The 15,793-nt window shown below is 41.9% G+C and overlaps 1 protein-coding gene across 3 annotated transcripts in view; it reads left to right on the plus strand.

The window, feature by feature from the left end:
• RAD23B (RAD23 homolog B, nucleotide excision repair protein) overlaps positions 1 to 15,593 on the plus strand; it is a 58,536-nt gene extending 42,943 nt beyond the window's left edge. For 2 of the 3 annotated variants that reach the window (XM_038401744.2, XM_043514473.1), the window contains 4 exons: positions 2,047 to 2,176; positions 5,108 to 5,235; positions 6,500 to 6,688; positions 14,262 to 15,593. In XM_038401744.2, the coding sequence (XP_038257672.1) occupies positions 2,047 to 2,176; positions 5,108 to 5,235; positions 6,500 to 6,688; positions 14,262 to 14,375 (561 nt within the window). In that variant the 3' untranslated portion in view covers positions 14,376 to 15,593. The remainder of the gene's footprint in view (positions 1 to 2,046; positions 2,177 to 5,107; positions 5,236 to 6,499; positions 6,689 to 14,261) is intronic. The other variant, XM_038401745.2, reaches the window with a different exon arrangement.
• The last annotated feature ends 200 nt before the right edge of the window (positions 15,594 to 15,793 follow it).

A 15,793-nucleotide genomic window follows, 5' to 3' on the forward strand; every position in this document is an offset into this window, starting at 1 on the left:
CCAGCTTGGTGTCATCCGCAGACTTTATTAGCACACTTTCCACTCCATTGTCTGAGTCATTAATGAAAACGTTGAATGATATTAGACCCAGGACAGAACCCTGTTGGGACCCCACTAGATCTGTCTTCCCAGTTTGATGCCAAACCATTGCTAATTATTCTTTTGATTAGTTTTTCAACCAGTTGTGAACCTGTCATTAGGTAATTTAATCTAAATCACATTTCCCTAGATTGTTTGAGAATATTTGTCAAAAGCCTTACTAAAATCAAAATATCAAGTCTTTCTCCTCCTCCCCCCGCCCAATCCAGTAGACCAGTAAGCCTGTCAAAGACGGAAATTAGGGTTGGTTTGGCATGATTTGTTCTTGATAAATTCATGTTGGCTATTACTACTTATCCTCTAGATGCTTACATATTGTTTAATTTTGTTCCAGTATTTTTCTAGGTATTAAAGTTTGGCTGATGGACCTATAATTCCCCAGGTCCTATGTTCTTTTTAAAGATAGATACTGTATTTTCCCTTCCCTCTTGTACCACATCCGTCTTCCATGAGTTCTCAAAGATAATTGCCAGTGGTTCCAAGATTGCTTCGGATAGTTCCTTAAATGCACTAGAATGAATTTCATTAGATGTATTCAAGGCAGCAGGGCCTAACTTACTTGAATGTTCTTTAACATGTTCTTTCCCTATTCTGGCTTGTGTTCCTTCTTCCTTGTTGTAAATATTAACTGTGGTCACAATTAACCCTTCTGGTCACAATTAACCCTTTTAGTGAAGACTGAAGCAAAATAGGCATTAAACACCTGAACCTTCTTGGTGTCATTATTAGCTCTCCTTCCTTGCTAAATAGTGGACCCACACTTTACATTAGAAGCAAGAGAGAGGATTTATAGAACCTCTTCTTATAGCCTCTATCCCTTGTTAGTTGCAACTCATTTTGTGCCTTTTGCCTTTCTGATTTTGTCCCAACATGCGTGTGCTGCTATTTTGTATTCACCTGTAATAATTTGTCCATGTTTCCATTTTTTGTGGGATTCCTCTTTGATTTTTCAAGTTACTAAAGAACTCCTAATGCAGTCATATTGTCCTCTTACTGTTCTTCCTACTTTGCTTTGGATCAGAATAGTTTTCTGTTGAGCCTTTAATGCTGTCTCTTTGAAAAACTGCCAGCTGTCCTGAACTCCCAAACCCTTAGATTTTCTTCCCATGGGACCCTATCTACCAGTTCTGAGTTTGTCTGCTTTTTTAAAAGTCCATTGTCCTTACTCAGCTGTTCACTCCTTTCTTTCCTTAGTCAAGAAATGGTCGATTTCATGATTCACTTTCAGCCAAATTACCTTGCACTGTCAGATTCACAACCATTTCCTCTGTTAGTCAAAATCAAGCCTAAAATGGGTGCCCCGTAGTTATTTCTCCACCTTCTGAAACGAGATGTTATCCTCAAGAAATGTTCCAAGAATTGCTCAGCCCAAATAAGAATATTGAGGGGAGCAATTCAGGAAACTAGATCTGTACCTCTGACAGAGCCCGTTGTAATACAGACTTGCTATTTAAGGGTCCTACGTCCTGGTCTACTTCTGAACTATCGAGTGCTGTAGGTAAGAGTGCTCTTAACCATCAACGACTGGCAACAAGTGCAATCTTCCCATTTGGATGTGGCCCTTATGACAATTATGTATTGATTTCCTCTATTAAAGTCATACAATGAAGCACTCATCGTGCAAAAAACATATTCGAACATTGCGCTACTCTGCATTAGCTACCAGTAAACTTCCTGGTGCAGTGCAAGATGTTGAGTTTTAATAGAGCACTAAATTGGTGAGACCCCTCTCCCGTTTCAGTTTATTCAATACTCTATTGAATGATTTGGAGCTTTTTGTTGTTTTTTTAGCAATAGTGTCTGCAAATTTGTAGTGTATTAATTGCTTCATATTTGTAATGAAAGTATTGAGTCTTATTTCTAGGGCAAAGCAAGTGTAGTGAAGCCATTACCTTTGATCTCTACCCATGAAAATGCTGTAAATTGTAACATGATCCCTGGATTTAGGGTATCCCTGGAGATAGAGAGACTCAGGCCACAGCTGATCCCCCTCAGGCAGCAAGCACTGGTGCGTCTCAATCTTCAGCAGTGGCGGCAGCAGCAGCAACTACAACTACAACTTCTAGTTCTTCAGGAGGTAAGATGGTCGTATGTTTAAGGGTAGCTATTAAGCAGTCTGTCTGCACTAGGTGTTTAAGCAGTGGGTTTAAGTTCATGAGGTTTTTCAAAGTGACAGACAAAAGAGCAGTAGAACTTGCTTGGAAGAAACACTTGTTGTGGGTGGCAAGTTTCAGAGTGGTAGCCATGTTAATCTGTCTCAGCAAAAACAATGACCTTGCACTTGGTAAGGCAACTCCCATCCTTTCATGTATTTATACCTGCTCCTGTATTTTCCATTCCATGCATCTAAGGAAGTGGGTTCTAGCCCACGAAAGCTTATGCCCAAATAAATTTGTTAGTCTCTAACATGCCACAAGGACTCCTCATTGTTTTTGTTGTGGGTGGGTAGATCTGTAATGTTGGGGCCATAGTTGGTCAAATTCCCAAATACCACTGTTGGTTTTATATCCACTCTGTGATCCAATGTGTGTGGCTTTAAGTTTCTGAGATCACAGATACGGACAGCTTCTTATTTCACCAACCTCACCTCTGGCTTCTTATTGTCTAGAATTAGAGTGGTAGCAATACATCACTTCAAAACTTCCCTACTTGTAACCACAGAGAATTAGGTTTAATTTATAAAGGTGTCCATTTTTATATTGCCTACAATAATAGGCAATCCTCCTTGTGGCCACCTGAAATTTTTAAACTTACTAGTAAGCTCTTTGGGGCAGGGACTGACTTCTTGTTCTGTGTTTATATAGTGCCTAGCACAATGGGGACCTGGTCCATGACTAGGGCTCCTAGGCACTACTGTAATATAAATAATAATCAGGGTTCTCAAAATGTGGCAAATACTGTTAAGTAGGTGGTCCATGAGAGCCTCCCCTCTCTTGCAACCACAACAATGGTACATGGAAAAGCAATGCTGACAAAATAAAACTGAATATTTCCCCTTTTTTTTTAATGTAGTAAGTGTCCTCTCAGTGCAACTCACTTTTCAATCTTCACTGTGTTTTCCTTTTTATTGTCCCCTTTCCACCTGTTCTGCGTATGTTACTTGACTCTTGGTTGCTTTGCTTCCAGTGGTGTGCCTTTCTACCTAGTGACTCCAGTTTGTCATCCTGTGTATCTGACCCTAATAGAAGCAGCTAGACTGGCTCCACTATTTCTGGCTTTTCCATGCCTCCAGTTGTTTTCTAAGAGGCCTATAGAAGTAGCTGGAAACAAAGCCAGCACTATATGTCCACCCAGCTCTTAATCAGCTGCCATGAAATGCTCTGTGGGCCATCTCAGTTTGGCCTCTGCTGTACGTAGATCAGTCTTTTGGGTAAGCCTTTGAGGGTGCTTGGGAAGAGGACCTCTTCATCAATATCGTCATACCCCCCCTCAAATATAGTACCTCACAGCAGCAGAGAGCTTTTCATTTTTCTGCAGGGGACCCACCAGTTCAGCTACTAAGTTCAGAGGACTCAAACTTGCCTTAACATAAGCATTTAACAAGTACCTATCATGTTTGTTGAATGCAATGTGGTTGCTAAGTTACACTACAAAGTATAAAGCTTCAAACATTACTTTTCAAAGGAGCCCCTATAGTTTCTTCTGCATAGTTTTAAAAGTTTTTGAGGTGTTTGGAGACACTTAAGGGAGTGCACGTGCATCATTGGGAAGGTGGCAAAAGGAGTAACACTTGGAATTGGCACTCCCAAAATGAAATCTAGTGTGAGGAGGTGGAGAGGGTCAGTGAGCATGTCAGTTCATTGCTATCGTTAGTCCTTCATACTTCATATACTAAAAATAAACTAAATTGTCTGCTACATTTTTGTCATTGTAATGACAAGTTTGCTTTAAGTTCTGCCTTTTTTTTTTTTGTGTACCAGAATAAAACTACACCCGTGCTACATATTATAATGCTGCTGCTTTGCATTTTTATCTTTCAGATGTGTATATTTGGGAGGGTCTTTTCCTAGCTATATGGTTCACAGACACCAATTTTTGATCTCCCCTAGGTTAGCAGAAACCTCTGTTTTTCCAGTATGTTGAATCATCTCTCTTTATCTAAAAAGCAAAATAAAATACTGTATGCTTGTTGGAATTAATTCCTCTATAAATTATATAGAATGGAAAACCACCCTTGGAATCTTATGTTCTGCTCTTTAAAAGATTAGATGTTAGTCTTTATTTGAATTATATATATTCTCGTTACTGTTCATGGGTGGTTGGCAAGTAACTCTCAGAAACCAGCTCTATCGGGGGGGGGGGGGGAGGAGCCTCTTAAAAGCTGACTTTTTACCAGTAAATGCTGGTCCCAAAGAGGCTGAACATTTGTCCACTTTTACTTGATCTCGGCAATTCAGCTGCAGTGGTCTTCAGATTAGATCTCTAGTCACCATCTCATTGGGGTTGGGGACACCTCTTATAAAGCCACAAGATCCTTTGAACTTGTATATTTTGCTTTATCCCTTTGTATTACATTTTACTTTTTAAACTGAACAGTATGAAATGTTAGTCCCCAACACAACCCCATCTTAGGCTTTAAGAGACCAAAGTCTGCTTTTATTTTTTAGTCATTTTCTAAATTTTTGAGCCATGTTGGTTGACTTTCTCTTAAACTGAAGTTCTCTGTATAAAGCCACAGAACAGGAGCAGTGTGGTTACTGGTGAGGCAAGCTTTGCTACCATTTCACTAGTGCACCCCTTCCTAAGAGAGGAGCCACTTTCATGAGTGAGACAGGTCCTGCTGCCAATCCATTTCTTCGTCTGAGCCTGTCCGTAAGAAGGCCATTATGAATACTGTACACTTCAAAGACTTGAGTCACCTTGAAAGGAATTTTACATTACCCTCCAACTCTGAAACTTCAGCTAATTCAGTTTTTTTCTTCTAATATATATTGTTGGTCACATTTACAGAAGCCTATCTAGTAACTTGCTTGCTTTTTTCTTAAATGTATAACTCTTTATATTGCAGGACATCCACTTGAATTTTTACGAAATCAACCTCAGTTCCAGCAGATGAGACAAATTATTCAGCAGAATCCTAATTTGCTGCCAGCACTGCTACAGCAAATAGGACGGGAAAACCCCCAGCTACTGCAGGTGACTTAAGCACCATGGGATAACGTGTCTAGATCAGGCAAGGGCGCTTTAATACATCAATACTAGTAATGTGCCCTCTTATTTTTGGGGTGTGTGAAACAATTTTATGACTGGAAAGTACTGGAATGGAGGCTTTCCTTCTGCACCTCACCCAATTTGGCCACAAACCGAAGTTCTAGATACTGTCTAAGAGTTCATAGAATTCTAGAAGATTAGGGTTGGAAGAGACCTCAGGAGGTCGTCTAGTCCAACCCCCTGCCCAAAACAGGACCAACACCAACTAAATCATCCCAGCCAGGGCTTTGTCAAGCCAGGCCTTAAAAACTTCTAAGGATGGAGATTCCACCATCTCCCTAGGTAACCCATTCCAGTGCTTCACCACCCTCCTAGTGAAATAGTGTTTCCTAATATCCAACCTAGACCTCCCCCACTGCAACTTGAGACCATTGCTCCTTGTTCTGTCTTCTGCCACTACGGAGAACAGCTGAGCTCTATCCTCTTTGGAAACCCCCTTCAGGTAGTTGAAGGCTGCTATCAAATCCCCCCTCACTCTTCTGCAGACTAAGCAAGCCCATAGCCTCTCCTTGTAAGTCATGTGCCCCAGCCCCCTGATCATTTTCGTTGCTCTCCGCTGGACTCTCTCCAATTTGTCCCCATCCTTTCAAAACTGGACGCAATACTCCAGATGTGGCCTCACCAGTGCCGAATAGAGGGGAATAATCACTTCCCTTGATCTGCTGGCAATGCTCCGACTAATGCAGCCCAATATGCTGAGTCACTGTCCTTAAGATACGCTTGTAAATTCTCCTAGTTTTCATTTTCTTTAGAAGTACCATCTCTCAAATTATAAGTATGGTGAGTGGGGCGGGAAGGAAGAAGTCGGAAGCTTTTTTCCGAAAAGGGGAGCTATTGAGACTCAAGTGAATTAAGATCAAATGTTAGCAATAGAAGGTAGGTATTCCTTTAGTAATATCTGTGCCAAGCTAAGCTGTCTTTTTGGCCAATGAGAATAATGGAGAAACATGCATTCTGTGCAGGAACTAAGGCCGACAGCTTATTTCCTTTATATGGGATGCAGAGTGTGTAAGGGAGTAAAGAGGTAGCTGCAACTTGACTATGGTAACCATAACAGCTTCTCTTCTCAGTCAGAACCTGCCAAGTATTCTCAAAATTAACCAGGCTTCCGTAATATTTCTCTAGACCACTTTTAGTTGCCTGTTTGCAGGACTGAACATGCTTTATTTCAGTGTATTGCTTCCTTTTGTTCTCCCATGCACCACAGCAAATCAGCCAACATCAGGAGCATTTTATTCAGATGTTAAATGAGCCAGTTCAAGAATCTGGTAGCCAAGGAGGAGGTGGCGGTGGTGGGAGTGGAGGAGTAGCAGAAGCTGGAAGTGGTCAGATGAACTACATTCAAGTAACACCTCAGGAGAAAGAAGCTATAGAGAGGGTAAGCTGCCTTTTTTGGGTTTAAAATACTTTACATGCTCTTGCTATCTTTTTTACTCCCAAGATTAGGCATTGTGCAGGCTAAAATGCGCACTAAAGCTATATGTGAAGTTGATATCTTACTGCTATGAATCATCTTTATTTTCTTTATTTGTACGATTTGCAATCTGTTGTAGTCTTGGCCTACTGGAAATCATGTCTTTGCTGTAAGGCCATTGCTTCCCAACCTCTTCTGGAACTTGCCTTTTTAGAAGAGAAGCTTGTAAAAGGCCATGCAATTGCAATCACAGCACTGCGGTTTGAAGTGGCCAAAGGTCCACTGTGCACATGCATAACTGAATGAGTATAGAGCCCTATTCAGGAAGAGGATAAAACAAGAGGATAAAACAAAAGTTCTTCAAGTGATTGCTCATATTGATTCCAATTAGGTGTGCGCATGCCACGTGCACAGTCATCTGAAAGTTTTTTCCCCAGCAGCACCCGTCAGGTCAGCTGTGGAGTCCCCTGGAGTGGCGCCTCCATAGCACTCTATATAGACCCTGCCAACCTGGCGCCTTCTCTGTTCCTTCTTACTGCCAGTGACGGTCGTTGGAACTGTGGCGTCTTGCTCAGCAAGCTCCCTACATTTCCCTAGTCCTATTTACTTAGTGTTTGTTTTCCTTAGTTTGTTTAGTTATTAGTGTAGTGTTAATAGTTCGCTGTCGGGAGTGGGGGTTCTCCTTCAACCTGACTGCATTCTCCCTGGGGATTCAGGGCATGCCTAAGTCCCAGGGTTCAAACCCTGCAAGAAGTTTATGCCAATGGGCGACCCCCATGACGCTTGCTTGATGTGTCTAGGGAAAACACATCAGGTGGATAAGCGTGGGATTTGCAAAGGGTTTCACCTGAGAACGAAGAAGGAGCGGGACTTTAGGCTGAACCAGCTCCTCATGGAGGCGGCACTTAGACCGCAACCAGCATCGGCGCAGCAGGACCCAGCATTGAGTGCATCGGTGCGTAGTGTTCAAGCAGCAGTGGAGATGGCTCTGTGGAATGGCTCTGGAAGAGACCTGCAGCATCGCCATTCTCCGGTGCGGAAACCGTCGGAGATGACTTGGCACTGGTCCCATTCCCTGGGTCAGAAGCTGCACTGGAAACAAGGGAGGAGTGGTTCCCTGACTTCGGGACTGAACCCCTTGGAACCGGCCAATGGGGCGCATCCCAGGGAGGAGCCCCTAGTGCTGAAGACTTTGGAGCCAGCACCGTCGACTTCAGTCCTGCAAGGCGCATCGTTGAGTCCGGTGCAATTGGACTCACTGTGTCAGGTAGTGGAGGAGGTACAACTGCCTTCCACCCCAGACCGCGAGAGACCTCACAGACATGATGGCACCGCAGTTCCCGGCCCTTTGCACCAAGCCCCCAATGCCACAGTGTGTGATACCATCCTGCAGAAAGCCTGCAATGCTCCGCCCCTCGGCGCCACCAGGGACAAGACACCACTCTGAGTCCCAACACCGCTCAGAGTCCTAATCCCCAAGGCAAAGGGGGGGATCTAACCCATTCTAGACCTATGAGGACTCAACGAATTCATGGTGAAGTTGAAGTTCCGTATGGTCTCCCCAAGCATGATTACCCCTTCCCTGGATCCGGGAGACTGATACGCCACCCTCAACATGAAAGATGTGTACTTTCACATAGCCATTTGCTTCGCTCACAGGCGATTTTCTAAAGTTTGTGGTTCACCACAAACACTATCAGTTCATGGTCCTTCCATTCGGGGTCTCGACAGCCCCCTGAGTTTTCACCCAAGTGCATGTCCATCATAGCAGCCTTCCTTCACAAGAGACAGGTGCAAAGTATACCCCTACCTCACCAGCTGGCTGCTTAGGGGGCGCACCAGGTAGAATCTCAGGTCTGGTTCATCAGATCCAGTCTCGAGAGACTGGGCCTCCTCCTTAATTTGAACGAGTCAACCTTGTTTCTGACCCAGAGAATAGAGTTCATCAGGGCAGTGGTGGACTCAGTGCAGGCAAGAACATTTCTGCAGGAGATGTGATTCCAAGCCATGTAAAACATCATTCCAGGCCTCAGGCAATTCCCAACCACTACTGTTAGGGGTTGATTACATCTCCTTGGCCACATGGCAGCCTGCACTAACTGGTCTGTCATGCCAGGCTGAAGCTCAGACCCCTGCAAGCATGGCTTGCGTCGGCCTATCACCCGGGACACGAGAACCTGGAATTAGTAGTGATGGTACCAGAGCACATACTCGAGTCCCTCCAGTGATGGCTTGACCCTCGGACGGTGTGTGAAAGAGTCCCCTACCACAGCCCTCCGTGTCCCTGGTAATGGATGCATTGGCTCTGGGTTGGGGTGCACATTTGGGAGATCTACAAACGCAGGGCCTAAGCTCTCCCTTCATATCAACATCAAGGAGCTCAGGGCGGTACGCCTAGCATGCCAAACTTTTTGGGCCCGGCTGCAAGGCCAGTGCATGGCAATGAGGACAGACCAACATCACTACCATGTTTTACATCAACAAACAGGGTGGAACCTGTTCCTCCCCCCATGTTAAGCCCTCAGGCTCTAGGAGTTTTCTGCATAGGACGCTTCCAGGTGAATGGAGTGGGCTATCTCCCAGGGGACTTGGAATGACCTGGCAGACCACCTCAGCAGATGGTTCCGCAATCACAGTGCTCCGGATGTCATATACTCCATCTTCCAAAGGTGGGGGTTTCCTCAGGTCAACCTGTTTTTTTACCCACAGCACCAGGAAGTGCTCGATGTTCTGCTCCTTCCAGAATCACAGCTTGGGCTTGGTCACGGACATGTTTCTGCTATCCTGGCGAGGCCGCCTGTTGTATGCCTTTTCCCCATTCCCTCTGGTGCACAAGGTTCTTCTCTGTCCCTGCGAACCTTGAGCAGAGGTAATCCTGGTGGCCCCGGCATGGTCTTGACAACACTGGTACATCCTGGCATGCTCTTGGAACTGTCCAGTGGACACCCCGATTGTGTTGCCACTCCACCCTGACCTGATCATTCAGGACCACAGTCGCCTGCTCCACCCAGACCTCGAGGCCCTCCATCTCATGGCTTGGAAGCTTCAAGGTTAAACTCCATGGAACTTCTGTGCTCGGAACTGATAACAGGAGGTCCTACTTTGCAGCAGGAAACCATCTACCAAGGCCACTTATCTAGCTAAGTGGAAAAGGTTCACCTGCTGGCGTGCCCAGCATCACACACCTGCAATCCAGGTGCCTATACCACTCATCCTAGAGTACCTCCTACACCTAAAACAACAAGGCCTGGCAGCATTGTCCATTAAGGTACACCTCACTATTTTAGCCTTCCACAAAAGAGTATATGAACACTTCGTATTTACCGACCCCATGGTGGGATGTTTTCTCAAGGGGGCCTGGAACACTTCCATCCCCAGATTAGATGGACAGTTCTTGCGAGGGACCTGAACTTGGTCCTCTCCAATCTAATGGAGCCCCTGTTTGAACTGGTGGCGACTCGCTCCTTCCTCTATCTATCGTACAAGGTAGCTTTTCTGGTCGCCATTATCTCAGCATGAAGGGTGTCTGAGTTGAAGGCCCTCACCTCTGACCCACCTTACACGGTCTTCCGCTAAACTGTTCAGAGTAAAGTTGAACCAGCTTTCATAGCAGTGGAACCAGCTTTCATAGCGGTGGCATCAGCACGTACGAGTTAGCCAAAATCCTAGCTCCGGCACTTACAGCATGCTCTACAAGGGCACAGGCCTCATCAGTGGCATTCCTGGCCCAAGTCCCGATCCAAGAAATCTGCCGAGCAGCGACTTGGTCCTCAGTGCATATGATCACCTCTCGTTATGCCATTGTCCAGCGTGCTAGAGATGAAGCAGCATTCGGCAGAGCACTGTTCCAATCAGCAATTCCATACTCCGACCCCACCACCTAAGTAAGGCTTGGGAGTAACCTAATTAGAATTGATATGAGCAATCACTTGAAGAAAGAATGGTTACTCACTTTCTTGTAACTGTTGTTCTTCGAGATGTGTTGCTCATATCCATTCCAAGCCCACCTGCCTTCCCCTCTGTCAGAGTAGCCATCAAGAAGGAACTGAGGCGGCGCCAGGTTATATGTAGAGCTCTATGGAGGCGTCACTCCAGGGGTTCCACAGCCAACCCAATGGGTGCTGCTAGGGGAAAAAACTTTCCGACGACTGTGTATGCGGTGCGCACACACCTAAGTGGAATGGATATGAGCAACACATCTCAAAGAACAACAGTTACAAGAAGGCGAGTAGCTGTTCTTTTTTTGCGAAAGCTTCAGATACCAATGCCAGAAGTGTAATAGTGTCTTTAGTAACGTGCAGGGGGAGTGCTTTTTTTGTACCTTAAAATTGATTCCTAAAGTATTCAGACTGGCTCTGAATTTTCATAGGAAGTAGATGAAAGTCATTGTTTAACCCAGTTATTTGACTGTTTGAGTTTTTGCTCTGTAGGTTGCTAAAAATATTAGTAAACATCTATATAAATTTGCAGATCTGCAAGCCCTGGAAAGCTAATGCATTAAATTCCACTTGCTGTTCAATAAAGGTGACACATGCAGTAATTTGGAACAAAATTAATCTTGAACAGTTGCGACTACAATTTGTAGAATAGACTGAGGCTGCATTATTTTGCTAACTAGAAGCATAGCTGTGGAATTTTGAAGAAGTTACACTTGAATGCTCCAATCTGGTAAAATGCACTGATTTTTACCTCTACATACCAACACTAAGGAAATAATTAAGTATCTAAATCTGGATTTGTATGTCAAGGGGATGCTTCCATGCAGTTCTTTTAAAACGCAGTTTTTTTCTATAAATAGTTGTAAAAGAAGATTTCCTAGGGCTGTCAAGCGATTAAAAAAATTAATAGAATACAATTTATTTAAACATTTGTGGATGTTTTCTACATTTTCAAGTATATTGATTTCAATTACAATACAGAATACAAAGTGTACAGGTGTTCACTTTATATTTATTTTTGATTACAAATATTTGCACTGTAAAAAACAAAAGAAATAGTACTTTTCAGTTCACCTACTACAAGTACTGTAATGCAATCTCTTTATCATGAAAGTTGAACTTACAAATGTAGAATTATGTACGATAAAAACCCACATTCAAAAAAAAAATGTAAAACTTCAGAGCCTACAAGTCCTTGTTCAGCCAATCACTCAAACAAGTTTGTTTACATTTGCAGAAGATAATGCTGCCCACTTCTTGTTTACAGTGTCACCTGAAAGTGAGAACAGGTGTTTGCATGGCACTGTTGTAACAAATGTCGCAAAATATTTACATGCCAGGTGCGCTAAAGAGTCATATGTCCCTTGATGCTTCAACCACTATTCCAGAGGAATATCTGCTCGATAACGATCCAAAGCAGTGCAGACCAACGTATTCCATTTTCATCATCTGAGTCAGATGCCACCAGCAGAAGGCTAATTTTCTTTTTTGATGGTTTGGGTTCTGATGTTTCTACATCAGTGTTGCTTTTTTAAGACTTCTGAAAGCATGCTCCACGCCTCATCCCTCTCAGATTTGGGAAGACACTTCAGATTCTTAAATTTTGAGTTGAGCGCTGTAGCTCTTCTTAGAAATTTCATATTGGTATCTTCTTTGCATTTTGTCAAATTTGCAGTGAAAGTGTTCTTAAAATAAACAATGTGTTGGGTCATCATTTGAGACTGCAATAACATGAAATATATGGCAGAATGTGGGTAAAACAGAGCAGGAGACATACAATTCTCGCCTAAGGAGTTCAGTCACAAATGTAATTAACATTATTTTTTAATGAGCGTCATTAGCATGGTAGCATGTCCTCTGGAACGGTGGCAGAAGCACAAAGGAGCATACGACTGTTTAGCATATCTGGCACATAAATACCTTGCAATGCCAGCTACAAAATTGCCATGCAAACGCCTGTTCTCACTTTCAGGTGACGTAATTGAGAAGTGGGCAGCATTATTTTCTGCAAATGTAAACAAGCTTGTTTCTCTGAGCAACTGGCTGAACAAGAAGTACGATTGAGTGGACTTGTAGGCTCTAAAGTTTTTCCATTGTTTTGTTTAAGTGCATTGTTTCATTGTTTTGTTTAACAAAAATACCCTACATTTGTAAGTTGCACTTATGATAGAGATTGCACTACAGTACTTATATGAGGTGAATTGAAAAAGTCTTTTGTGTATCATTTTTACAATGCAAATATTTGTAATACAAAAATATAAAGTGAGCATTGTACACTTTGTATTCTGTTGTAATTGAAATCGATATATTTAAAAATGAAGAAAAACATCATAAAATATTTAATAAATTTCAATTGGTATTCTGTTTAACATTGTGATTAATCGCAATTAATTTTTTTAGTTAATAATGTGAGTTAACTGTGATTGACAGCCCTAATAATTCCCCCCAAAATTGTGGAAACATTTGTATATTTCATTGAAATTTTGAATTTTTCCAATGAAGCTCCCTGATTCTGCAGCAACTTTTGGAATAACAATATAAAAGGTGGGGTAGGTCAGACAGGGTTGGTGAAGGAAAATTGGTATTCACTAAAATAGCTTATTTTCCTCACGCACCCTGCACAATAAGACTCCTGTCTTTATCTAGTGTTGCCTCAACCTACTGTTTTCTCTTTTAAATTCATTTTTATGCAGTAAAGGATTAACTCTAAAATAGCTTCAAAACCTCATAAAGAGTGTAACATCTTTTCCTATCAGATGCTCAGCACACTATAGAGCTCAGATGCCTTATGTGGTGTTACCACTGACGTGCTCCATAGAGGTACACCATGATAAGTCTCTAGATTTAATTAGGGATTGATATCCTCTCCTAGTTAAGAGCACCCAGTGTCTCAGACTAAGCATTGGTTTTGTGTTAATTTAGAATATGTGCAGGTTGCATATGCTCCGAGACTTTTAAGAAAATCTTGTTACGTAAAACACAAATTCCTTAACCTGACTGACGTAGTTAGCTAAAACGAAGACACAAACAGAAGTGTAAAGTGGATAAATCCAGCACTCGCTCTTATCCACCCAAACGGTCAGAGGTTAATGGTCTTCACAGCAGCAATTGCACTTTCCTGCTTGCTCAGTTAAAATCAAACACTCTTTTTGCTGTAGTCAGGTTCCCCAGTGTCATTGCGTTCTAGATCCTGTTTGCTACAATCTATACTTGTTGCTAAAGGCACCGAACTATCATACTATTCATATTTAAAATGTGCTTTGTGTTGAATGAATTTTAGCTACAGCAGTGCAGCATTCAGATGCTATTTCCTAGTGCCTGTTTTATAACTTATTACAGCAATGAAAGCGGAGATGTCTTAATGAACTCAGACTGACATATAGTCACATTTTAAATGAGAAATTAATATGATCTTACCACAAGAAACCAATTCAATTAAAAAATCTCTAGTAAATAAGTGATAGGAAGAGAAGCCTAACTGTGGTCACAACGTTTATTTGAACAAATGGCTTAAATGGTGAAATCCTAATAAAGTAAACATTCCAGGAGCTTTAATATGCTTAAATGTAGTGGTTTCTAAATGCATGTCTCTTCTTTAGTTAAAGGCATTAGGATTTCCTGAAGGACTTGTGATACAAGCATATTTTGCTTGCGAGAAGAATGAAAACTTGGCTGCCAATTTTCTTCTACAACAGAACTTCGATGAAGATTGAAAGGGAGAGACTTTTTTTATCTCACGCTTCACACCAGTGCATTACACTAACTTTGTTCACTGGATTGTTTCGGGGTATTTGGGCTCATATCCACAATACTTGGTGTATGGCATGGGGGGAGGGAGAAGAAAACATAGGAAACAAAGCAAGGATAAATAAAGCATGTCTGCTTTAAACTGGCAGATGCAGCAAATCACACAGTGTAAAATACTATACAACCAAAAATCCAGCTTCTGCAGGTATTTAGTTCCTTCTATAAACTGTAGGTTAACTTTTTTCTAGGTTTTCACTTTTACTGTACTAGTTCCAGAAACTTAGTGTAATGCCCTGCTTCATGTTTCTTTTTACTTAACATTGATATTGGAAAATAGCTTTTGCTACCTAGAATCTACAATCTGTATTTCATGGCAACACTGGATAATGGCTTTGTGAAATCTAAAAGAATTGAGCAACTGTAAACATACATGCCAAAATATAGGTGGTTATTTTGCAGCTTCAGATGTATTAAATTTAGTGCAAGAAGCCCATGATTTCATGCTAAATGCTGGATTTAAAAGAAGAATGCCTTCAAATGAAAACTCATTACTGTTGCGTTAAAATTTGTTGATCATTGAATTAAACTCCCTTCTAACATGATCTGGGAAGCTGTATACATACAGGCAAACTTATTTTCCTGTTTACGTCTTTTCTTTTTGGGGAAAAAAGGATAGCTATCTAATTACTGTTTACTTCAATGTTATGTTGCAGTAAAGGTTTTAAAAACAACCGTTGCATGTTTGGTTTTGATGTATCCCTTTTTGTGAATTGAGCACTTTCTTTGGTCAGCAAAAAAAAAAATTTAAACTTCACTTCTCTCCATCATAGTGAAATATTATTTATTAACAAGTCAGATTCCACTGTACTTCTTGTTTTATTAAAGTTGTTTCACCAATACAGCTGGAAGTATTTCAAAACCAGGTATCTAATGTTTGTAATACCTTTGCTTTATTTTTTTCATCTTCTGTGAGAATGTAGGACCACTTTAAGGCTATTGGCATTGTATTGCTCTTGAAAGGATTGTAATGTTCCAGGAACAACTTTTCAGGAAGGACATTGTGTCTATAAATTGTTGTGTGGAGGAATTCAGAACCTGAGAATTAGGCGAACAATCAAGTTATTGCATCCCAAAAGATTATGCACATCTACTTTTCCTTCTATTAAAAGTAAGCTCTAATTGTAGAGTTCTGAGTCTTATTTCTTGGTGCCCCGTTGTCAGTTATTTTGAGTGCTGAGTGGCTAATTCAGTGAACCTCCCTATTAAATACATTTTGGCTTGGCAGAGACAACTTTTTAACTCTGGTGCAGTGCTGAGGAGGAAAATTTAATTTTACTTTCTTCAAAAATCTCTTGTACAACACTTCCTGAACATGGGCTGAAGA

This window comes from Dermochelys coriacea, chromosome 5 (assembly GCF_009764565.3).
Source record: "Dermochelys coriacea isolate rDerCor1 chromosome 5, rDerCor1.pri.v4, whole genome shotgun sequence".
Classification (NCBI taxonomy): Eukaryota; Metazoa; Chordata; order Testudines; family Dermochelyidae; genus Dermochelys; species Dermochelys coriacea.